Source organism: Triturus cristatus, chromosome 2_1, assembly GCF_964204655.1.
Source record: "Triturus cristatus chromosome 2_1, aTriCri1.1, whole genome shotgun sequence".
Classification (NCBI taxonomy): Eukaryota; Metazoa; Chordata; class Amphibia; order Caudata; family Salamandridae; genus Triturus; species Triturus cristatus.
In genome coordinates, this window is record NC_140581.1 from 761060901 (window position 1) to 761086817 (window position 25917).

Genomic DNA, 25917 nt, shown 5'->3' on the forward strand with positions numbered 1-25917 from the left:
CTAAAACACAACCCTGCCTTATACCTCGCTTTACGCTAAAGTTCGGGGTACATTCTCCCTTCCTACCGAAACGTACACATGTTTTTAATCTCTCATACATCCTGGCAAGAAAATAAATTATGCCCTCTGGCGCACCCAATTTCAACAGGGTTGACCACAAAATAGAGTGATCAACCATGTCGAAAGCGCTGCTTAAATCAGCAAAGCACAAATATATATGGCCAGGTTTGGCTTCACTATACTTCCCGATCAATAATTCTAAATTAATGCATTGATCGAGCGTACCCCTGCCTTTTCTAAAACCATATTGGCTATCTGCCAGAATACCATCTTGTTCTGCCCATTCTTCCAATCTTGCCAGCATAATCCTGCTCATAACTTTTACGGAAGCATCCAGTAGTGAAACTGGTCGGTAGTTTTTAGCATCAGACCTGGATCTTTTCTTGTATATTGGTACAATAATAGACTCCTCCCAGGTCGGCGGAGGATCTGTACAAACCGCGGCATTGAAAACAACAGCCAACAAGGGGCCCCATACTTCCGGTGCTTCCTTGTACACATCACTTGGAACCTCGTCCGGGCCTTGGGCCTTTCCTCCCTTACTTGCCCTAATCCCCCTTTCAACTTCTTCCACAGTGATTTCAAGTGGTAATATAGGCCATCTATCTGATCCAACATTAATATTTTTACCTGAATCAAAGATAGTTGAAAAATGGGTAATCCAACCTTCACAGGAGACATTTGCTGTTAACTCAGGTGTATTTGTCTCCTTAAGGAATGGGGAGTTGACTGTTGCCCAAAATAACGTAGCATTAGAGAGTTCCGCCGCTTGGTTAAACGAATCCCAGGCCTGATGCTGTAGAACCATCTTCCTAGCTTTAATGGCATTTTTATATTCTAGCCTCAGATTTGTTACTAATTTTTTATCCCTAGGCCTTATTGCTAGGGCCTGCTTAAGATCAGTCAGAGCAGCAGAACAGGTTTTATCAAACCAAACAAAACCAGGTTTTGTACCACCCCTGCTACCGCTTGTGAACTTTGCGTTAATGGCATTGTTGATTCCTATAAAACTAGATAAGACCCGCTCATGATCCAATCTATTTTCTAAAATAAAAACAATGTCTGCTAAATTCTTCATAATAATGGATGCAGTCAATTCGGATGCTTTTGCACCTATCCACCTCAGCCTTACCCCATTAGCCCGGTGGGCTTCGATATTTCCAACAGTGGTCCCTATCTCTCTATCGTTCTCCTCCCACAAAGTCATGGTCACAATAATACAGTTATGATCACTAGTGTCCATTATTTCCATTTCCAGTGGGGCAAAACAGTCGACAATACTAGAGGATACCAACACATGATCAATCACGGAGTTAGAGCGCCAATTCCTGAATGTGGGGACAGGTGCACCATTACTGTCCCTACAGCAATCCAAAATTTCCAGGTCAAGGCACCCCATTAATGTATTCACATTTTCCCCATACATATCGTGACCAAAGTGTGGGACCTCCCATCCGGCATTATTCGTGACCCCACAGGCCTTTGTAGATAATAATTCGCATAATGAGGTATTAAAATCCCCACACCAGATAATATCAAATACTACATTGGAATCCAAACTTAGGGTATCAATAGCATTGGCCAAATCGGTTATTATTCTGCCCCTGGTACTATCAAAAATATTATTATAGTAATTGATCAGAAGGATGTTGCGGCTTTTGCCTTCACGAATCCAGATCATCTGTACTAGATCACCCACCGGCACATATTTTATCACCAGCATTTGGCGGTGGACCGATACAAGGGTGAGTAAGCCCCCCTTAGCTCTTCCCGGACCCTCTCCATATGCTGGTAAATTATATGAAACAAATCCCTCATAGTCAATATTACTTTTGCACCAGGTTTCCTGGAAACATAAAATGTCGTACCTATTAATAAAAGTTTCCCAACCAGGGTCTCTGCTTTTAGATTTCAGACCAGCTACATTCCAGCACACCAGTCTGGAACATGTACCTATTCTGGCGGTAATCCCAATGGGAGAACCTTGAACATTTCCCTCCCCGTTGCCAGCCCCAAGTGTTTGGCCCATATCGCATATATTCACACTTCCCTCGTGAATATTCTCTGCCTCGTTCTGATTAGGCGCATATCCGGAGCCCATAGATGTTATTTCAGGTACACAGTCGTACATATGTTCATCCCTATCGGGACCCTCTTCCCTTGCTAAACATATCTCCGTCTCTTGTATGCGTCAAACATTAGAGTCCAGGGAACTAAGTGCATGAAATCTATTCTGTGTGGGGATATCAAAATAAGGTTTAGAGGTGGGCGGGTAAGTAGAGATTCTAGTATTGTCCCTTCGGTTGGCATTAAGGTGATTATAAAAGTAACCTAGTGCTCGGGCGCATACATTGCCATCGGAAATTGGGAGAGATGCAGCTCTTAGGAGGACAGTAGTAACATGCTGTGGGTGTTTGAAATTTATGATTACACAGTCCCCCTTTGAGCTTTTCCTAGCACTCCCTATCCAATTAACTCTCCTGGTAGTCAAGACATTATCAGAGAAATTCAATGGGAAACCACACTGCCTATTTAGCCAGGATAGACATTTATTTTTTAAGGAATCGTGGGTTTCTTGGTGACCCCCTATTATCAAGCGGCGGTACATTTGTTAGTACCACCACATAACGAGCACACTCAGGTGGGAGATTAATAGCACACTTTTTGTTAGTTTCCTCCCATCCATTTATATTTCCTATGGCAGGCAAAGCCTTGCTGCTTGAGTGCATGCTCCTTTGAGGTGTTATGGGGTTAACACTATCATTCCCTTTATTTCCTATGGCTTCCTTAGAAGGGTCTCCCTGTACATACTGCTTACATTGATTGCTAGTTGTATCAGTTGCAGCAGTTGTGACAGTAGTGACAGTAGACACCTCTCCTGGTTTGTCCAAGGCCTTGCTAAGCAAACCACCCAATCTAACAACCTCTTTTGTTAATTCCTCAATTTTTGAAACCAAAGGATCTATAATGCCTCTAATCTTTAGACCAATAATCTCCTCTAGGTTAGTTACTATATCATCCTCTACTCCAACCTTATTAGATTTACTCATTACATTTGTTTCAAGGACTTTATCTGGTGAGGCTGCTCGTTTCCGCACACTACGCAATGCCCCCTTCTTGATAGGGAATTTCCTACATGTTCTAACTGCCCGTGCTTTCGGAGTCGGTAAACATTGTTCTACCATATCAGGACAGTCTCCTATTCCTAACTCACTGGGGGTGATTTGTTCAGACTCGAGCTGTCCCATCTCTACCAACTCTACCACTTCCGTAATAATAATGTCAGAATGATTGTTCGCATCCTCTATACTAGAAGCTGATGAACCCCTTACAGGGCTCTCTGATTGCGGGGTGCTAATTTTCCCTAGCGACTGTCGCCTTTCAGAGTTTATCTTACTAACCTTCTGGACCAAATAATTATCCATAGTGCGTGGGCCAGAAGGGGGCTTAGATCTCGACATATTATAAACAGGCACAGCCCCCTCTAAAGCTTACTGAATTGTTATAACGTTCCCCGTCTTCTATTTGTCCTATATTAAAAACTTTAAAACAATAGCAAAATCTTGGCAACCTACTCAATGTCACACCCGGTGCTTTATATACCATATATGGTCATAAACAGCGTCTCTGGCCCAGCCCAGTCTCTTCTGGCCTCTGAGGGCCACAGAGGGCCCGCCCTTTGCCCGGGCTTAGCCCGGCGCCGCCCGCGCGCGTCCCGCGACGCGGGGAGACCAGCGTCCTTTTGAGCGCCTCCGGGCGCGTAGGTAGCGTCGCGGGTCGCTAGGGCCGCTGGGAGCTGTAGTTTGCTCCACTTTCCAGTCCGCAAGATGGTGTTACGGTGATGGCGGTGATGTCAGCGTTTCGGCCCGGGAGAGGGACGGCAGGTTTCCACAAAGGTAGGCAGAGCACCAGTATTGACCCCGTAACCATGCAGCAGGTGTCAGCTGTTCAGCGCAGCTCCGCGTTCAATTCATGTTATCACTGATATCCGAACATTGAGGGGGAGAACGCAACGGATGAAGCATACTGAACAAAACAGATGAACAATGTGAATAAGAACATCAGCATCAAACAAGACCCGAAGGGGAAGCCGGAAAGCCAGTGATAATTCCAACCTGGCTATCCTGATGCATATTCACTGATAAGTTACGAGTAGATTGTGGTGATCTTAGTTTCAAATATCGCAAAATACCGGTGCCGTGAGTAGAGGATACGTCGAGTCAGGTTTCAGAAAGATCTGGAAATGTTTCATTGCAAAAGAGAATTATAATAATTTGGAATGCTTGTTTCAAACGGGTGGAGTCTGTATCATATTGATGGTATGGTCAAGGCATAACACGGGTGTGTGCTGCCCTAGTCCCTGTGAATTAAAAGACAGATAGACCCAGCTAAGCGTTAAGAGCAGAGGTCTAAACCTTCCTGAACAAATCAAGAAACTCAGGTGGAGTAAACGACGTATAGGGCAGTCATTGCACTTAATTGCTATAGAAGAATAATCGCGCGTCCTTGCGGCACCGGTTTCATCGTAGGGGTGGTAGAGATTCATAATTCATATGTGCCACATATTTTTCTGTGGAAAACAGTTTTTTAAAGTTCATATTTTCCAAACATTTTGTAAATTATCCTTAGATCTGCACAAATTAATTCAATATTATTTTCCGTATTTACAGAATGCTTCTCTAAGTCTGCACTTTCAGATCAGGTGAGAGAGAAAAATGCACCAAAGTGTCCAGAAGTATCAGAAAGGAAGGAGGAATGACCGGTACACGAAAAGTGCATGGACTATCAAAATTGCCAACCCACGTATCCTAAGACACTCCGCAGAGCTTTCTACAATGGTCTAGAATGGAAGGATACTGTGTGGTGCTCACTAGTCCACAGACTGAACGTGACAGACCGGATGTGCTACAAGGGTCAAAATGCATTCCAGAGCAACTGACAAGAAGTATTTGAGGGAGCTCGAAGATGTGAACATGTCAGTTAGTTTGCTTCAGAAATATTAAAGAATGCTAACAAAGACTGTAAATGCATTTCATCTATTCATTTACACAGAATTGGGCAATATTAATATATTTTTCAATAGTCACCACTGCAGATTTTCGTTATTTTCCTGGAGACTTTTTCAGCATAAAATATCCAGATTTGAAAATATTTCTATGCAAATGTCTCTACAAATGTTCTGTGCAAATGCACACTCCCAACAGGCCAGGAAAGAAATGTAAAAAGCATCAGTGTACTCACTTAATTTAGAGCCAGATTAATACAAAGTATGAAACATAATAATGAAACAAATCTCAAGACACAACATAAGAGCCACTACTTACATCTATAGCATCAAGCCATTACTAATTACGTGTAATAACCTCTTATGCAACCAACACATCATAACATATTTTACTGCTAATCTTATGGAAATGGAAAAAGAACTAGAAACACCCAGGCAAGTAGAGTGAATGTAAATACAATATCAAACAATTGTCCTCTTTCTAAATCAGCTATCTACATAAACATTAAAAAAAGATTTTGGCACCAAACAGATAATCCAGGTTAGTAAATCCATTAATGATGGGGTTATCCTTTAAATGAATTGCAAAAATGAAAAGGCAAAACTTTGGGCCTAATTATGATGTCAGGTGGACATGTGTCCGCCTGACACCATAGCGGTCTGGAATCGCCCGACCGTAGGTCGGCGGTTCCAACCTCACAATTTGGATGTCGGAAAAGGCCCGCAGCACAAGCTGCCATAGCAAAATGGAGGTTTGGAAACATCCCTGCAGGGATGTTTAGGGGGGCACAGGCCTCATAGAGGAGGGCCACAAGGGGAGGGGGCCCTGCTAGGGGCTCTAAAGCAGAGGTCTTCAAACTTTTTTGCTCTGAACCCCCCTAAGCAAAATGTTTTGAGGTCGGGCCCCCCTTCAAAACTTTATAGCAAGGATTGGGAGAGTGGGAGGGACATGGCTGGTGCAGGAGGCGGGGCTTATGAGATGATTTCAGGAGTACTTTTTCTATAGTTCATGAACCACACTAAATATGAGAGTAATGAAACAGCAAATTAATCAAACAAATTGTCCCAAAAACTACCGCTCCCCATAATTGGGGTGTTTGTGACACAGACTCTTGGATCCCAATGCAACTACACCTACTGAACTAATGATAACTGCAGTACCGAGTAGCAGACTGTCTCCTCTGCATCTTTTAACACTTCCCCATCATGCGTGAACATCACTCCAATCTTGAAACAAGCTGTCTGCCCTGTTAGAAAAAAAGAGCTCCCACATGTTGTATCCCTTTTTTTCAGCAAGGGTGCCCTGGCTCATTATGCTAGAAAGGGAAATAAGCTCCCATGCCCCTTTTTTAAAGGTAGACAGTCAGAATTGTGATGCAGTGGCCCCCCCAAATACCTGGACCCAAGCCCTGCTGTATCTGCTTCATTAATGATAACTACCAGTGGCCACTTACACACCTGGCAGCAGTACCTGCTGCACTGATGAATGGCCCTTAATGAAGCCTGGAAATGCAGCAAATACACGCCGCACTTCCAGGCCATTTTTATTTACATGTATTTGCAGAGGTATTGGTGCACCCCAGGGAACCCATCCACGCCACCCCCCAGAGTGGCACGCCCCACAGTTTGAAGACCTCCGACATAAACAATCTTCCCCTCAACGAAGACAGCCTTGCACTATGGTGCAAGGGTGCCTGCGTAGGGGCTAGACAGACACTTTATTGTAAATATACCCCTTAGTTCCTTAATTCTCCTCAATATGTTTATGTTTCAGACTCCAACACGTTCTTTGGGTGACAGATTTAAGAGGTGTGGGTCTTAGAAGGATAGCATGATGGCAAGAGGTAAAGGGGTTGTGATAAAAGGAACTATTTGGGAGATTACTGAAAAATAGTCCTGGGGATGTGATGGATTACACACATGAAACTGGACGTAGAGGTTCGAATCAACGAGATGCTGAAAAATGCAACTCAAGTCCAATTAAAAATGGATGCCGTACGTCGAAAAGATGTTTAGTGTTATTTGCAGAGGGTTACAAAGCATAAGGGCAATTCAGAAAGCAAAAAGTCTGAAATTAGAAACATTTCTCATGGTCGCCCTGTTGTCGGCACATTCTCAATATATGAAACAAAGACTTGGACTTGAACAACAGATTTTTTTTTGTTGTTGTTGCAGCGAGGTTGGGCATAGATGCATAAAAGAGTTGCGAATTGTGCCCACTATGTGCACCAAAAAGCAGAAGAATATTTAATCGACTTGAACAGTGTGCTCTTCTATGGCATCACAAATCCCACAAGTTTGTAGAGTTGAAAGTATAGATGGGCGAGCCACTGAAGGCTCGAGTCTGAATACGGGCTATGGCTCAGCTTGAGGTCCTCTTGGAACCTCAAGCCCATAAGGAGCAGAGCTTTCATGTGGCTTCTACCTGCCTCCCTCCCTTTACCCAGGATCTGGCATTAGGGACAGAGCTTCATAATGCGGATGTGGGGATCCAGGTGCGAGTCTCGGCGTTGGCTAAACATCCTGTGATTCTGGGCAAATCCCTTAATCTCCCCGTGCCTATAAACAATCATGTAACCTTGTGTAATGTAAGTAGTGCTCATGTAAAGCGCTTGGCCATCACTGGTCGAGTTCACGCTGTATTTAAAAACTGCAGAAAAATGTAAGAGGTCAAAACAAAACCTTAACATAAGGAAAGGCAAATCGATAAGCATTTTCTGCTGATTTGCACAAAATGTAACCAGAAAACATTAATAAATCACGGGCTCCTCGCTTATCAAAGTGTGATCTTAGGCAAATATTCTATTTCCCCAAAACTGTTTTCTTCATTATTAGGAAAGCCCTTTTAAATGTCAGTTCAGACGACCAGTTTTACAAAACTATCACTTTTAATATGTACTTTTTCACTACGGAATATAGTGTGCCTTATTAATGTCAAAGCTTCGACAGGTTAAAGAAATACACTTTTAGGAATTTTGAGGAGGCCTTGTCATATTTTACTTTATGTTTGTTGTATGATTGACATAGCAAATATTTTCAGTGCTTGGCACCTGCACGGGCTCTAGGATGCGAGCCGGACCCTCGGCTCTAGCTCGCCTCTAGTTGAAAGAAACGTACAGCTTTCCCAGAGTATTTAACTACATTGAACAGAACGTTTCTACGATATGTATTTTCTCCTCAGTTAAGTTGCTAGACTGCAAAATACACACCACCTCGAGCAGGAAAGCAGAAAGTTTCCGATTTGCTACCTAGTTTAGCAGAAAGTGATTTTCTGTGCAGAGCTCTTTATATTCTTTGATCTGAAAGTATAATCATAATCTGTATATTGACCCTGCCAGCACACTCATTGACCCCCGCCCCCACCTCAGTTCTCACTTTCACTTTGAGGGCGCCGAATAAATGAAGACAGCCTGGAAATGCAGCAAATACACACCGCACTTCCAGGCCATCTTCATTTACATGTATTTGAGGAGGCATTTGCGCCCCCCTGGGAAACCATCAATGCCCCCCCAAGGGGGCGCGCCCCACAGTTTGAAGAACTCTGCTCTAAAGTCACTTTCCGCCTGCCTTTTCATGGTGGGAGGACCGCCATGAGAAGCCAGGTGGAAAGTGCCATCATAATCCCGACGGGGGAGCCGAGCCTGGCTCCGCCGTCATTAGCGCTTTATGGTGCCTCACGACGCACTGACAGAAGCGCATTGGAATCCCCCCGCAGGTTTCACTCAGGCCACCGTCATCCTAATGCTGCGGGTGGACTGAAACGTACAATGTCGGGTGGAAAGTCTCTGTTCGCTGGTCGGAGGCTTTTCGCCCGACATCGTAATTAAGGCCAAAATGTCTCAACTCAATTATGGGTTGTAGGAGAGGGAAAACAAAGCACAGAAACCTAGAGAGGTAATTAATAAGAGTGGATTTGCAACTTGAAGCTCTTCTAGATTCATATGATGTGCATTATTCCACCATCAAATAGTTAGATCCAGAAGTGTTTATCTACAAAATGTATTTCCTGCTGTGCATTAACCTTGTCAGTCAGCCTGTCTCACCGTGACAGTGACTGTAAGTCTACAATGGCCCTTAAAGTTAAGAAGCTCATTTATAGGTAAGAGCCAAGCAGGAAGGTCATTCTTCTGGCTAGTGCACAGGGCAAGAATACTGTGGAGAGAAAAAAGAAATAATTCCAGATTTAAAAGACAAATACTATAGTTGTTTGAAAGAACGTGTTTCACTTGCACAAGATAGCTAATGAATAATTAAGGAAGCAGTTCTAGTTGACTTTTTCGGAAACGTTGTACTGTTCTTTACAGGAAGGCGAGACAGCACTGCCATTTATCTGGTGCACATAGAGGGTTAACGAAGTGCTAACAATGTGACAAAATAAACAAAATGATTTTTTCCTAATTGGTGTGGTCGGCTCCTTACTTCAAACGCATGTGTTCTTCCCATTTCCGAAAAAAAAAAATCAGCTGCCACAGGAGGGGACTGCAAGTCCAATTCAGGTGTCCCGTTCCCACAGCCAGTGCAGTTACGCAGGTCCGCCATGATTATCTACTTTCCCCATCACTACCCTAACACTAATCTTTACACTTTATAGACATATGCCCTGCCATCGTAGATATGAGCCTTTCCAACGCATCCACCAAGACACTCTGTTGCATTCTTCAATTGCAGAAATAAACCATACTTGACATGACCACTCAGACAAGACCCTCCATGCCTTTTTCGGGCATAGGCGATTGTCTCACTAAATAAACGAAATACATTTCCCAAACCTTGAAGTCCATATCATAACACCCTAAAGATGATGAACCTTTAGTTGCAGAAAAAAATCTTGACCTTGTAAATTAGCTACAGTTGCTAGGTACTTTACCAGTCCCATTTACCCTCTAGGAGTCCATATTCTGTTGTCCGTGTTCCTGTTCAGAATTTCCTCTGGGACTTCCACATTCTCCAAAGATTAGGCCTTCAGTATTGTAAATTGTGTTTCAGATGCAGCCACCCCTTGCCTTTCCCTCTAGTTACCATCTATCCTTCTGCTGTTCAGATTTGCAACAACTTACCTGTCCCTCTACCTGTTCATACAGTTTTACCATTTCGAACCAATTGGGTGTTATCAGTCCCAGGCACGACCCACTCCTGTGTGGTGCTCGTCAATGTCTTGACTACATGCCTCGTGCGCAGCCTCGCCCTGCACACAGGGTAGAGAGGCAGAAGTCTCAATGGGGAGTCCCTACTGTGCAGCATGATCCTGTCCATGCATGCCGTATACTCCATTCCCCAGCTCCCATGTGGGATCAGGGATCCGGGTTTGGCCATCCCTTTTGGGTGCCTCCACATCCTCTGTAGCACTACTGCAGAAGTTAATGGGGGGGGGGTGTCTCCTGCTGATCAGAACGGGGGGTCCTACTCAACTCCTGTGTTCGGGTTCAGAAGCCTGGTACCACCTGTGCTTGTAAGCAGCGCCAGACTGGCAGGCATCGGGCCTTTCCCCACAATGCTGGAATAGTGGGGTCCAATTTAGCAGTGGTGGGGGGCCGATTTTGTTACTGGGGGCCAGTTTTGTAGTGGTGCTTGCATTATCAGCTCCCAGTAACACAAGCATTAGAAATGCAATAGGTCTCGCATTTGTTTAAGTTTGAGCTTTTGGCTTTGCTAATGGTATAGTATTTTAGCCATGTGATGTGAGTGTAATTATGTGGGTTGAATTGTAATTGTTAGCTGTGGAGCAGTATGAAGCATAAGAGTTAGGAGGCGAAGAGCAGTGTGATGAATTGGGAAGGAGAGTGAGGATTAGAAGAACAGCATGAGGGAGAAGGAAGGGAAGTGAGGAGGAGAGTAGCATGAGGCAGGATAAAGGCGAGTGAGGAGGGCTGCATGAGGGAGAAGGAAGGGAAGTGAGGAGAAGAGTAGCATGAGGCAGGATAAAGGCGAGTGAGGAGAGCTGCATGAGGGAGGAGGAAGGGACGTGAAGAGGAGAGTAGCATGAGGCAGGATAAAGGCGAGTGAGGAGAGCTGCATGAGGGAGGAGGAAGGGACGTGAAGAGGAGAGTAGCATGAGGCAGGATAAAGGCGAGTGAGGAGAGCTGCATGAGGGAGGAGGAAGGGACGTGAAGAGGAGAGTAGCATGAGGCAGGATAAAGGCGAGTGAGGAGAGCTGCATGAGGGAGGAGGAAGGGACGTGAAGAGGAGAGTAGCATGAGGCAGGATAAAGGCGAGTGAGGAGAGCTGCATGAGGGAGGAGGAAGGGACGTGAAGAGGAGAGTAGCATGAGGCAGGATAAAGGCGAGTGAGGAGAGCTGCATGAGGGAGAAGGAAGGGAAGTGAGGAGAAGAGTAGCATGAGGCAGGATAAAGGCGAGTGAGGAGAGCTGCATGAGGGAGAAGGAAGGGAAGTGAAGAGGAGAAGAGTAGCATGAGCCAGGATAAAGGCAAGTGAGGAGAGCTGCATGAGGGAGAAGGAAGGGAAGTGAAGAGGAGAAGAGTAGCATGAGGCAGGATAAAGGCGAGTGAGGAGAGCTGCATGAGGGAGGAGGAAGGGACGTGAGGAGGAGAGTAGCATGAGGCAGGATAAAGGCGAGTGAGGAGAGCTGCATGAGGGAGAAGGAAGGGAAGTGAAGAGGAGAAGAGTAGCATGAGGCAGGATAAAGGCGAGTGAGGAGAGCTGCATGAGGGAGGAGGAAGGGACGTGAGGAGGAGAAGAGTAGCATGAGGCAGGATAAAGGCGAGTGAGGAGAGCTGCATGAGGGAGGAGGAAGGGACGTGAGGAGGAGAGTAGCCTGAGGTAGAAGGAAGGAGAGTGAAGATAGCAGCATGAGGCAGAAGGATGGAGGAGAGGAGGAGAACAGTAGCATGAGGGATATGACAGGTGAGTAAGGAGTAGAAGAGTAGCATGAGACACAAGGAAGGAGAGGTGGAGAAGAGCAGTGCGAGGTTGATGGAAGGAGAGTGAGGAGGAGAAGAGCAGTGCGAGGCACAAGGACGGAGAGTGAGAAGCTGAAGCGTAGCGTGAGGCACAAGGTTAGTGAGTGAGGAGAAGAGCAGCATGAGGCATATGGATGGAGAGTGGGGAGGACAAGAGCTATGCTCTGTCGACTAAGGTACCATTTGGTGTGGTCCCCAGACATACCTTATTGGCTAAACTTTGATGCATGGGTATTCTGCTGATTAGAGTAAAATGAATCATTTCACTACACACCAACACCTGCTAACACTATTGCTGTTTAATATCTTCTTTGGTATAAATTACACAAATCTCAATGAGGAGATTTTATCAGGTTCCTTACATTCTCTCAACCTAACTTCAGCACCATGCTCGTATATGGAAAGTTCTAAGGCGAGCACCTTTTAATTTGCCTTAAGACTGATTCCGCAGACGTGCTTCCTAATTCCACTACAGGGAACCCCATGTTTACTTCTCAGTAACTCAGGCAGAAGCTCTTTACCAATGTATCTCTCTACACAGAAAATAAAGACCATGGGAAAATTTTTGCTGATCACTCCCTTCGTCCCAGTTTCTGTGCTGAAGTAGGAGAAAACGGAAATGTGAGTAAACCATGCACGATCATTGGTTTTACATCACTGCCTGTTCATTTCTACTGACTTGAACGGAATCCTCGTTAAAAGTCGAAACCCGTTCCTGCAGCAGATTCTCTACAGGCCATTCTTGGAACCTGAAGCAGGATTTTGGGAGAAAGGACGAGTTTTCATTCGCTTTAATCCGTTGCAAGTGAACAGAAAGTTCTTGATTTGTGACACTTGTTTAGTGCTTTAAAAAGACAAGCACTGCTGGCATTTCTCAGAAGGGGCCACCCACACCACAAGCCAAGCGGCCAAGAGGAGCACAGAGATCCAAGTCCCAGAGCAGGGTCAGGGCAACCAAGTTAAGGAGCCAGCACAAGATGTTCCATGGGACACGTGTGGCCTTTAACCACCTCTGGCCGTTTGATACTATGGTTTCCCACCCTACAGTGTAGTTGTATTTACTAGGCCCCAATACAACTAAGAAATGAGGAAAATAAGAGAACTAGAGGTCAAATGAATGGATCTATTAAAATATATTGGATGAACATCACAACCCTCATGAAGGGAGGGACCGTTCCCGCACTTTAACACACGGTGTGATTGTGGGCAATGCATTGCCTCTGGTTTGAGCCCAAATTAAAGTGGTTTTAGTTCCTTTATATACACTTAAAAAGTTACTAATTGTGTCGAAGTGACATAGGGCCCTTCAAAGCAGGGGGCTAAAACAGCAGCAGCATTCCCTAAAACTGGGGAAGGGAATAGGCCTGAGATGTAAGCAGCGGTTGAAATAGAATCAAAATAGTGCAGGTACTCCTTGTGACAGAGTACCTGTCAGCTACTGAGAAGTTCCAGTACTCTCTCATTAAAAGTATTGAACCCCTGCCGAGGAGTAGTGCACATACTCTCCCTTTAAAAGTAAAGAAGTGCAGGTACTTCGTACCAGCGAGTGCTTACCCATTTATAGCACTGCATTTAAGTCTTCCACTCAAGCTCTGATAAGTAAAGGCAGTCTAATCTCTGATTTAGTCAAACAGGCACTACAGGTAGGGTGCAGCTGTTGCATGGGCTCGGCCTGACAGGGTCCCGTTTAGCTGCCGTAAACTAAGCGTATCTCACTTCTGCAGCTGAAACAATTAGAAATGCGTACAATGCGCCACGGTAAAGGGTAGTACTGTTTACGCAAAATAAACCCAATTACAATACAGACAAATAAAATGGATTACTCTTAGGCGTAACGTTATTAAAATGAAGGCGGCAACGCGAGGAGAAGGGAAGCCCTCCCTTTTACGCTCAGACTTTGAAGGCAGCCCACTCAATGGCGTAACGAAACGTGAATCCCTTCTGCCCCGTCCCCCCACATTCCCTGCAAGGCACATGGAAGGCCCACCCCTGATTTAATCAGGAGCTCTCCGGTTTGGGTACTGCAACTGTGCTGAGGGCTGTGCCGGCGCCCCCACAGCACCTCGCAGGCGTATGTTATGCCACCAAGCCTACTGACTAACATGAAGTGGATGGAAGAAGAGGCAGTAAAAAATGGTCCGAGTCCAGAAAGATCGTTGTTTTACAATTCTGCAGAAGATTACACTGCGAGCGAGAGACTGTATACCAGATGAACAAGTTGTGCACCATTTGAGAAATAACATTGAAAAGGTACAATCTATATATCACGAAGCTGCACCGTACTTTCAACCGATCAGAAATATGAATAAATTGGTTTTGAGTACTTGGGGGTGTGGGGGAGTTGCCTTATTGTATGTCTGCTGTAATAACACTTTAATCCAACTTGTCTTCAACTAATGGGCAGAACGAGGGTGCTGCCACAGGAAGGTCCTACTAAGAAGAATTGTGTTTCCGTATTAATTACACTTCGCTGACCCCATTGGAGTGTAGAAAACCACTAACACCACCTCACACACCAAGGGATTTCACGTATTCAACTGCACTAAAAGGCAACCAAAAGTATTCTCCCATCAGTAACTCAAACCACCCTGGAGCCTTACTCACTTCCCATCACTGACTTAAGACACAACCAATGAGCTATCGTTTATGGTCAAAGCGCGTGTTATTTCCCTCCAATGCTTCAAAGGAATCTCGTTTATATGCTACAATCTCAGCACTGAGCTCAGCACACTAACTCCATGTCGCCCACAAGCCCAAACAAAGGCATTCAGCTTATTTGCCCATCCTCCCACCATCTAGAAACCAAGCTTTCTGGGTTTACCTTGACCTTCCACTGTCTTCTGAACGGCAGCCTAAGCGTAGCGGATGCCCACCTAGCACGGTTTTAGAAAGCCTGCAGTGAATCATGCATTCTCTGCAGGGGCCACGCTCGTCTGGAACAAGCATCCCACCAGAATCAAAAGATACTGTAAGAAAGCATTAACAAGCAAACGTTGATCACTCGAGCTTTGAAAGGGAGTGATTTCTCCTGAGCGCAGACCAACATGTGATCCCAAAGAGACTCGACTCAGAGTTGAGGTAGATTCACTCACTGCATTGAAAGCTCAAACTAATTAAGAGGCAGCACGCAGATCAATCCTACAAATGTCGTATCCTGCAAATGTCGTATCCTGCGCTCGTCACTCAAATCTCCTCTTTCCAGCTCACAATGCCGGGAAAATGTGTCATTTCGACTGCCTCCCTAAACAAGCACGGAATCGAAACTTGTCGTGCGCGCGCACCACAGAGGAGCCGAATGCAGGAATCGAAACCAGTGGAGCCTGTCGTCTGTGCCGCGCGCTGATGCGCGTCCTAGACACGGATGGGAATGGGCGGAGCAAAGGCGGGACATGCGCCCGCCTTTTCCCAATTGCGTGCTGCTTTTTAAAAAAAAAAAAAAAAAGCATGTGAAAGCCAATGGCAGATGGGGAAAGCATAACCACACGCACGAGTGTGTGGTCAGCTTTCAGAACCCCGTACAAGAGGTCTCGCGCTGCACGAGCAGTGCTGCGCACTGCAATGCTAGGCACGAGACCTAATAAGCAGCAATGCTTCATACTTGTCCCTTTCAGCCGGGGGAGGCGGGGGGGGGGGGGTTGAGGGAGGTTTGGTCCTGCAAAATTGCCAGGGCTGCTTTGGGTTCTCAGGTTGGCACTGCTTGTAAGTGAAACCTTGCACTGGATAACCCAGCTAGAATTATTCAAAAGCTTAATGTGTTACCTATGTTATTAGGGCTCGGGGGGGGTGGGGGGGGGCAAGCAGGTGGTAGTGGTGGGCCACACTATGACATACACTTATGTATTGTTAAAGTTTAGCAGTCGGACTTACACCAAATATTTGATTATATTTATTTTGCTTTCCATCATTGAAGCTTATACAATTAAAATAATAAGTTGGTTGTGGAAGCAAAAGCACCTGTGGGCAGCCCACCCTCACTCACCTCCGTCAACGGCCGGGGCTTGCGCTCCACTGCAAACCGGAAGTGGCAGAGCTCGCAGTAACTGGTGTTCGAGGCAGAGAGCCAGTGCTCCAGGCAGCTGCGGTGGATCGTCCCCAGGCTCCCGGTGCATTCGCAGGGCGAGAGCAGGTCTTCCTGCATGCTGCTCTCGTGACAGATCCTGCATATCGGCCTGTCATTAAAAGGGCTGCAAGGCAAAGTGTTGGTTATTAGTCAATGGGTGTGAAAAAGAACAATGCTGCAATGAACCCTTCCTCTCCCTAAGCCAAAAGCATCATGTCTGCTGTGGGTGTCATTATACCTCAGAGAGCTAAAATGAATCATGCTTTTATTTAAAGCCGCAGCGCATGCATTAAATGGCAAATCTTTTGCGCAACAAATGTACTTTCTGCTAGACAAGCGATTTCTATGCCGAATGTTATTTAAAAAAATGAAGTTTTTACTCAATAATCGTTGTGAGAGGGAAAAGTACTTAAAGCTGTAAGCCAGAGGGGCTTGGCCAAGGTGGCGACCGGAGCAGTCGCCTAAACGAGAGCTATGGCCGGGCCCGTTGAGAATCCTACAACATCCTGCTTAGGACGGTGCCCCATGGCCCCTGCCTGGGTGACATCGATCCGCCCAAGGCCCCTGAAGATTGGGAGCGCCAGGGAGGTTTTTGCATCTAGAGTGGAGCGTGGCTGGTGCTGGCCTCTCTGCTCCTTCAACCAGTGGTCGAAGTGGGCGGGATCGGCAGGGCACGGCGTGCCCCTACTTCTTTAATTTCAAGGATTCCGTTCCCCTACTTTATTTTGAAAATGCGTCCCAGGACGCAAGAAATCGCCATGGACTATAAATAAAGCTCGGCGTTCCTGGCGTTCGAGAACGGGTGGCAGAGGTGGAACAGGACTCTGTCTTTTTCTTCTTGCTCAGAGAAGAAAAAGACAGTGTCCACTTCTGCTGTGCCGCTTCAGCTGCCCTCCCCCCCCCCCCCCGCTCTTTCCTTGTTCCCTCTTTCTGTCTAGCAGTTCTTCTCTTCCTGAAAACAGTGACTGCATGACGGGGTTCTCATTCCCTTTCTTCCTTTCGTTTGTTTGCTACCCTGTGAAATGGATCCAAAAAAGAAAAACACTTTCGCTGGAAATGTCCTATTTTTCTGACATTTGAATTCCAAAGTGCAGCATCGGGAATAAAGGTTAGAAATATGAAAAATAACTAAATAAAGTAAGACAGAGTGGCAGCAAACTGGTCAGATTGATTTTATTCACACCTAAACTCATTAGCAACACATTTATAGAGTTTGCAAGTGAAGCGCTATTTTTGTTTTCTAATCTTTGTTTTCTCTGGGCTTGCAACTAGTGCACCTATCCTGGAGGTACTGCAATGTGTGGATTGAAAAACAAAATGTGTACTGCGGCTCTGCATCCAGGGATGTGGTATTTTTACCATACTTCTTACGTTTTGTAAGGATATCAGCAATGGCCATTGAAATGGGTTGATTCAAGGCCCTGTAGTCATGCCCTTAACTTTCAGGCAAAAGCACTCACTAATTTCTGAATAGTGAGTGTAAAACCGTTAAGGTAACCATGTTGTTCCTGCTGACATTTTACATGGTTTGCTAAATTTTGCATTCCCTATGAGAGTTTACTTTTTCCAGGATGTTGTTACTTTTTTTTTTGTAGGCCACATATCGCTCTTGTCTAGTGTGTAATTTAAATTGAGCCGCATCCAGGTGTTTATAGCCCGCAACAATTGGTTTGTAGTTGAAGACAGTGTGAGTTTTTCTCAGTGGGGCAGTAAGGTGTTCAGTGGGGGAGAGGATGTGGCAATTTGGCCAGAGCTGCTGAATTTGGAAATGGGGAACCAGGTTCAGCCTTAATAACCAGTCCACCAGACCACTCTCCTGAGAGAACACAATCCCATGCTAGACCTTAGAAGACTTCACAATACCTTAGAATCCCTGGTTTCTTAGCGCCAGCAGGTGGACCCTAGCATGAAAATTGTAGGTTAACCAAGGCCTGTCCACTACAATCCATACTGAAATTCACCTCCAGTCTTGTGGGCAGGCCTATGAAGCAGCACACTCTAGAACAACAGTGACTCTGTCACTGAGGTCACAGGACCCTTGAGAAGGGCCAGCTCTAGGGCGGTGCAACCGGTGTGACTACACAAGGTGCTGACTTTGGGTGGAGGCATTATGTTTGCAAGTAAATTATGGCTGCCTCCTTCCTGGCCTCCAGCAATTTTCGGCAACAATAAAAATGTCATGATGACGGGTGATTAATGTTCCTCCTAGAGAGAGATCGGAACTTTGTCTAGTGGAAGTTTTGACTCATGGAAAGGTAGCTCAGAAGGTTAATATGCCTGCTGCAAAGAACATGTACCATGCAGATCACAAAGTGCACATAATGTAAATAGGTCAGTGGGCTACTGCTTTTGTCAGAGAGATCCGTTTGTTACTTGCAGTTTATAAGTTTAAATCCTAACAGAACAGTGAGACATTAACGGTCATTTAAGAGCTGCATACAAACTGCAAGGTATAAATTGGAGCGTTATGTTTTTCCCCCCAGTCTTTGATCATCATAATGTTGCAAATCGTGTTCTTTTGGACAGAAATCAAATCTGATTATTAAAGAGAACCCCCAACCATGGTATTACGTTTTAAATTGAGTTTGTGTTTCTCCAGACCAATCACTATTAAGCTATACGGCCTACTAGTATGGTTGTCATGTGACTCCTACACATTGTAGTCCTTAGTCTTATGTAACATTTTCTATACAGTGATTTACACACATATTGATTGTCTCTGTGTAATGTGTGTGATGTAAAGTGCTCTGACACCCTACAATTGTATGACTGGTGTTGTAAATCAAATTAAATGCATCTGAGAGAGAGTGTGGTTATGGAGACTTGAGGGGCACTGTTAAAGGGTGGTAGTGAGGGAATCCATGGCAGAGGTGGTCATTGGGGGGCACTAACAAACATTAATGCACAGGGCACCACCAGTGCTAAGGCCGTCCCTGCCCTTGAGGCCAGTCTCCCTCACCCATACATACCTCCACTGGTCTTGTTTCAGCAGTAGTAGCAACAACTCACCAGGGATTAGCAATGCAGGATTTGCACGCACACCAAACTAAGTTTGCAAACGTCACAGTCTCTCTGCTTCATTCACAAGCACTTTTAACATGTGGTGCCTGCTGGGGGGCCACTGGAATTAATTATGCAGCAAAAGAGGACAAAATTATGCTGCAGTGTTGACTAAATTATGCATATAAAAAAGACTGCAGAGTAATGCAGTATATTTTCTGATATTTTATTATTTTAGCATGTGTACACATCCTAACAGTCTATGGGAAGATTTTGCCTTATTAGTAACAGTGTAACATTACACATGCTGCAGTATGAAAGGTGAACAGTCACCCTTTGCAATAAGCCATCAATGTATTAGTTTAAATGGTCAGATCATGCAGCAGATCTTGCATTATGAGGCAAACATGGCAGAGCCATAATTATATACAAAACATTTGCAAGCTAGGATATTTTGCCATTCATGTTTGAACTGTTGTTGTAGAAAAAGAGAGAAGTGTTGATGACAGAAACTCCATCGCTCGGCAACAAATGGCTTGTGCTTCCACATTTTATCTTATTTCGGACATTCTGTGATTAGAAGCATACCCCACTTTGTGAATGTATTTTAATGTCAAAAACTCATTATAACCTTAAATAGTCATGTGTATCCATTGGTTGATTAAACTAGGCAGTGAAAATACCAAACAAATGCCAAAAATTGGGATGTTTGCCCATTCTGGCCACACCTCTGGCTTCGCCCACTGATCCAATACTTGGGTTATTCCCGCCCTCTGATTGTCTGCCCACAGTTCCCCTACTTTTTTTCCCCCACTTCGACCACTGCCTTCAACACAACACAGTGGCACCATCGGACGCGGAGTGACGCCTGACGGCCCTGATGGTGATCTGCGGAGGATCCCTTCCCAGTGACGTTTGTGGACAGAGGGTGCAGCATCCTCCTCCCTCCCCTCCTAGTTGTGGTCGGCAAGTGTCGAGCGCTTGGTGTGGATGGGGGCACGCGGCGCAGCCGGGGGAGCTCTTCGGCGGGCGTCTGCACCAGAACGCTAGTGGCTGATTCATTGTAATAACACGCCGGACCCCTGGAGGGAACGGCGGAGTGAGTGAACCCTGATGGAAGTGGTGCGTGACGATTGATGATATGGCACCGCAACAATAATATCAGGGGCCAGAGGGCGGTCTAAAAACGGAGGTGGGACCTCCTGAGGATGAGATATGAGCTTCTCCCTGACTGTTCTTGAATTCTTGACTGCTACCAGTGATCTTTGGCTGAGTGACATTTGTGAGTGGCTGCTTTTGCCCCGGTGGGGCACTGGAACCATATCGGAGACCCCCAACACACCGAGGATCTTATGGATATGTGCCAGGCCTGTGGGGCCTGCGGTAGGGAATGGCAGTAGTACTGGCGCCCCGACTCAATCACAGTCTGGGCCAGAGGCCATACACTCTCTGGACCAGTGAAACTCTAAGAGGTGGGTCAGCGATAGGTGCCCTTCGACCTCCATATGAGGCTTAATTTGCGCCAGCTGTGTGGGGCTCACGGGAAGGGCCTGCAGATCTGGTGAGTCGTCCAGATTGCAGCACTGGCCTCGCACCAAGGACCCCTACGAACTGTGCGCCTTGCTAAATAGACACTTATTGTGGACTGGGCGGCTCCAGGAGGGGGCACCTAGGTGTGTCTACTTATGAGGGGACAGAAGGGTGGCACATCTGGCCCATACCAGTTGGCGTCGCTTGGGCACTCTGGATGCGATGCAGATGTTTGCGGCGGGAGGGCGTGGTGGCCTGCTAGACCTGGTGGTCTCACGGCACTGAAGAACTCAGACGGACACTGGATAACACCTGACCCCTCTGTGAGTGATGATGGTTAAACCTAAATCTCCTATGGTGCCCCCCTGCCCCAAGCGGAACCAGACTCCACAACTGGGGACGGGGTTTGCCACCAGGAAATTATGCCGTGAGCCAATTGAAAGTCACAATGGATAAACATTTGGGGCAATTTTGAAAAGATATTGCAAGCTCTACTGGACACTAAGAGCACCCTGGATTCGAAGACAGACGCAGTGTCTATAGATGTGGGCTTGCTACGCAATGACCATCAGAAGTTAATGGAAGAGGTAGACTGTGCAGAATTCGCGTTGACTTCGATGTGCCCCGTGGTGCAGGAGTTACAATCCCACCTATGAGACATGTGCGCAGACATCACTGCCCTACAACAGAGGGCAGAGGAAGCTGATCCCGACCATGCAACGGAGATGGCAACTCCGCCATCGGAAACCCCACCAGCGGAGATCGCATCTTCATCGTCGCACTGGGAAGCAGCGGAATCGCCCTTCCACTGATTGGGCAGCCAGAGAACGAGCATAGGTGGTGCCAGAAGTTTTGCGCCAGTCTGCAAACCGTTTGCTGCTCTGCTGGTGGACTGCACTTCCACTGCTGTCTCCGACACAAATGAAACGACGGACTCTCCAGGGGATGACCAACCTGGGCCAGATCTTACCCCTCTCTTAGCGGATGACCTGCTCTGAAGACTCTGAATGTTTGGAATGGTAAAGCCCGCGCCCCTCTACCAGATAAACGATATGCAGAGGCCCGGGATTGGAAAGGGGGTGGGGGGAACTTACTGTGACACTTTATTTTGTATTGGTTTGTTGTGAACATGTCCCATTTTTGTTGTCCGGACACTGCTTGGTACCTAAACAGGGCGGGAGGGAAGGGTTGGCTTTGTATAAGTTTTCTAGTGTTAGGAGCTACACACATAATCCGTTCTGACTATGCTTGGCCTTGAGGCATGTGCACCACCCTGGCACAGTAAGCAAGGGCCTGCCCAACACTAACCCCCGACATGACTGTACCCCCCCCCCAGTAGGTTGTCACCGCAATATAACTTGCTAATGCAGAAAGTGAGGAGCCTAGTTGTTCCTGCAAAGAGGCACTAAGTTCATTCCTATCTGAAACGTCTCCATATACATATAGGGTACTTACAGGAAACCAACATGACAGCGTTGGAACTGCATGAACTCTGTGTTAGATGGAGAGGTCAGGTGTGTGGGATGACGACATTGATATATGCACGGGGGTTTTGATTTGGATTGCACCAGTGGTCCCGTTCGAGCTGGTGATGCATAGTGTGGACACGGAGGGTAAGTACGTGGTGGTGGAAGGCCTCCTGGATGGTGCACCCCTTGTACTGCTGGCTATCTATGCACCAAATACTGGTCACTCTGCGTTCCTGGACTGTCTCACCCAGACTCTCCTTCAGAACACTCATATCCCTGTTGTTTGGGGGGGTGGGGGGGTGGAGGGTGGACTTTGTGTCCCGAATATATCCCAAGATAGTTTGCCCTGCTGCTGGTGGAGGCGGGCTGCGCAGTGGCCCACCGCTTCCGGGACTGGCTGTCTAATGGTGGACTGCATGACATATGGTGTCAACACCATCAGGATGAGGAGGAGTACTCCTTTTACCTCCTAGTGCACAATCAGCACACACAGATCGATCATTTCCTTTGCTCCGCCGCACTCTGCCCTATAGTTGTCCACTCTGAATATTTGGTGAGGACACTGTCCGATCACTGGCCGCTTGTACTAGTGTTGTAATGGGGGGGGAGGGCTCATCCCTGTATTCAGTGGCGTAACACAGGCCCCCGCTGTGTGGGGGGCCCCAAGCTCCAGGGGTCCCTCAGCACAGTACTTTGGCCAGAGAGCTCCCAATTTAGTCCGGAGGGGGCCCCTCCACATAACTTGCAGGGAGGCCCCCTCACGTTTCGCTACGCCAAGGCCCGTATTACCACGTGGTGGCTGCTCCTGGAGGTGATTCGGGATGCTCCGTTCTGTGATGCACTGGCGACACAAGTCACAGTACTTTACACTGAATGCGGGGTCCGCCTCAAACTGGGCAGCAGAGTGGGATGCTCATATGGTAGTCATCCAGGGTTATAGCATTGGCCCGACCTGGGAGGTCAGGCAGACAATACACAGAACTTCAGATGAGGGAGGAAGAATCATGAGAACTGGAAATGCAACCACTGCGGTGTGCTGCTGCAGCCGATAGACTTTGTCAGCTATGGGAAGAGCATCTGGATTGGAAGCTCGACTCCGGAAATTGGATTATAAGCATTATCTGGCCCGGTTACATGCGGAGGTTGAGAAGGTAGGATGGCTCCTGGCGTAGCTGATGCTGTCCGATCAGTGATTTGAGATTAGATGAAGGATGTATTGTTAATACTCCGATATAAATCAAATGATGCCTTCGTCAATTATTATTGTGCCTCGTACTCGTAGACTTCTGCCCTGTCCGCTGATGCCCTGGGGATTTTCTTCCAGGGTCTCCCTCTGCTCCGACTGGACCTGCTTCAAAGAGCGGAGCTCGATGCCCCCCTGCAGATTGAAGAGAGACGATTGGTCTTAACACAAAATCGCCCAGGCTAAGACCCCAGGTATGGGTGGCCTCCCCTCAGAATACTATGCAGCCTTCGTTGCCAAGCTTTCCACCCCAACTACCAGATATGTATAAGGAAGCATGGAATATGGGCAGATTACTAGATATTCTGAAGGGAGTCTCATAGTGAGGCTCCCTAAACTGTGCCAGGACCCCCTGGATGTACGGTTTTATCGGCCACTGTCGCTCTTGAACCTTGATAGTAAAATATTGGGAAAGGTTCTGGCGAACCGATTGCTTCTCATTATTGGACACCTCGTACATAACACTTTTTGGAAGATTTGTCACCTCCTTGGCCTGATTGGTGATGCCTGAGCTGGAAAGGATGTTCCAGTGGTGGTATCACTGGACAGCAAGCAGCCTTTTATACCCTCTGATGGGGATATCTGCTTGCGACCCTGGAGGCGGTGAACTTTTGCCAGAGGTATTTGAGGTGGCTCCAAGCGTTGTACGACCACCTGGTGGCATGGGTCAAGACGGGACAGCTGATTCTGCCAGCTTCGATATACAGAGGGGCACTCGACAGGGCTGCCCTCCATGGAGCTATTGGCCTGTATATTACATCTACGTGAGCGTGCATGGGACACAGAATCACAAGGGGTGCAGCATGGGATCCCACATTATGCCGATGATGCCCTCCTGTATCTGCACGACATTGTGGCATAGCTCCCAGGTCTTATGGACGCCCTAGAGGACTGTATAGCAATGTCGGGTCTCCGAGGTAATTGTCCTAAATCTTATTCGTTTCCTTTATACCAGGTCCCAGAATGTGATGGGGGAGGGGCTGCCTCTTTCCAGGTTGGTGTGTAAGTTCACCACATTTAAAAATCTGGGTATACGGGTGTATCATAATGATCATGACCTCCTTGATGGGCATCTGTTTAGAGGTCTCTACCTTTTTGGACATCGCGGCCTCTGTCCCCGGTGGCTAGAGCGGCAGTTTCTAAGATGCTCATTTTCCCTCACCTACTGTATTTCTTTGCGGCACTGCCCCTTTGGCTTCCCCCTCACTTTTTCACGGAACTCAAAAGCTCCTTGTGGAGTTGATTTGGGGGTTCTGCTAGGCGCTGGCTGATGCTCTGCCGGCTCTTCAAACCTATAGAGGAAAGGGGACCCGGGACCCTAACTCTGAGCTTTATTATGCTGCGGCGCAGCTGCAATAGCCGGTTCGCTGGCTGGTAAGGCCCCCCTGCTCCGAGCAGGCGTCGGTAAGTAGATCGCTAGACGGGACACCTCTTTATACCCGGCTCTCTTCGTCAGGAATACGGCCCTTTCGCACACCGCACCAGTTGCAGGTTGAGTGAGATTGTTGGCTGCATTATTTTAATTGAAAGGCGACATCAACGGCATACTCCCCATTAATTCCTCTGGGGCAGCTGGTGGCACTCCAAGGGGCTGTCTGTAATCAAGGGGTCCAGAGCTGGCGGGAAGCGGGGCTAACATATATGGGGTACCTGTATGGAGAGGGGTTGTTTCTCTCCTTTCAGGATCTCATGGACTCCCGATGCATTGATGCCGGACACTCTGACATATTTAAAGTACAATATCTCCGATCTGAATTTATCGACGGAGCCGACCGGGGTGGTTTTTTGAGCGGGACACTGATCCTAGGAGGCGTAAGTACGGCACAGCCGGCAGGTGGAAGGTCTACCTTCTAAAATGACGATTGGATTACATTTCCCTCTCCCGCTGTTTAGGTAGCCTATTTGGCACTTCAACCACCCGGTAAAAGAGCTCATGAGGAAATTATCCTCTTTGCAGCAAGTATGTGTTGTTTTTTTCTCTCTGCTTTGTTGGGCATGCAAACAACCACAAATGACATTTTCGCCCTACAGGAACCTCGTTTCCTTTCTGAGTAGAGTGTGTGTTTTCTGTTGTTTTGTTAGTGTGTGTTTTTAATGTAGTATGTCACACTATATTTATCACAGATCACGTGATAGCGTTAGAAGACGATCATCGCTCACTTCCTTTTCAGATCACTGTTTTAAACACGACGGAATGAACGTCTATCCTTATAACAGTAATGTCTTGTGTATCTCTCATTTCATACCATTTTCTCCATTTAGGTTACGAGGAGTATGTAAGACCCAGTGGGGCGGTACCAACTTTTGGAGGCTATTTACCTCCTATGTTTATTATTTTTTCACCCACTATTTTTCACCACATCACAGTGCATCGTTGGAAGGGATCTTCTTAGGTCCTGACGAAGAAGCTTGGGGTAAGCTTCGAAACATGTCGACACCAGGAGGTTAAGCTCATTGAGGCATACACCCTCCATCCCCCACATTTTTACTAATACCAACTTAGATGGCAGAATAAAAAAATTTTCCTAGTCCAGTGAGCCAGGTATTTTTTTAAAATCACTCTCCACTCACTCCTGACCCTTCCTTGCACACCCCTGCACTACACATAGTAGTCCTACCAAGAACAGTGCTCC

General features: G+C 46.7%; 1 protein-coding gene across 3 annotated transcripts in view; it reads right to left on the reverse strand.

Moving 5' to 3' along the window:
- Nucleotides 1-25917, reverse strand: part of MARCHF3 (membrane associated ring-CH-type finger 3) — a 339317-nt gene that overhangs the window by 119101 nt on the left and 194299 nt on the right. For all 3 annotated transcript variants that reach the window (XM_085632698.1, XM_085632697.1, XM_085632699.1), the window contains one exon: nucleotides 15962-16166. In XM_085632698.1, coding sequence (XP_085488824.1) covers nucleotides 15962-16166 — 205 coding nt within the window. The remainder of the gene's footprint in view (nucleotides 1-15961; nucleotides 16167-25917) is intronic.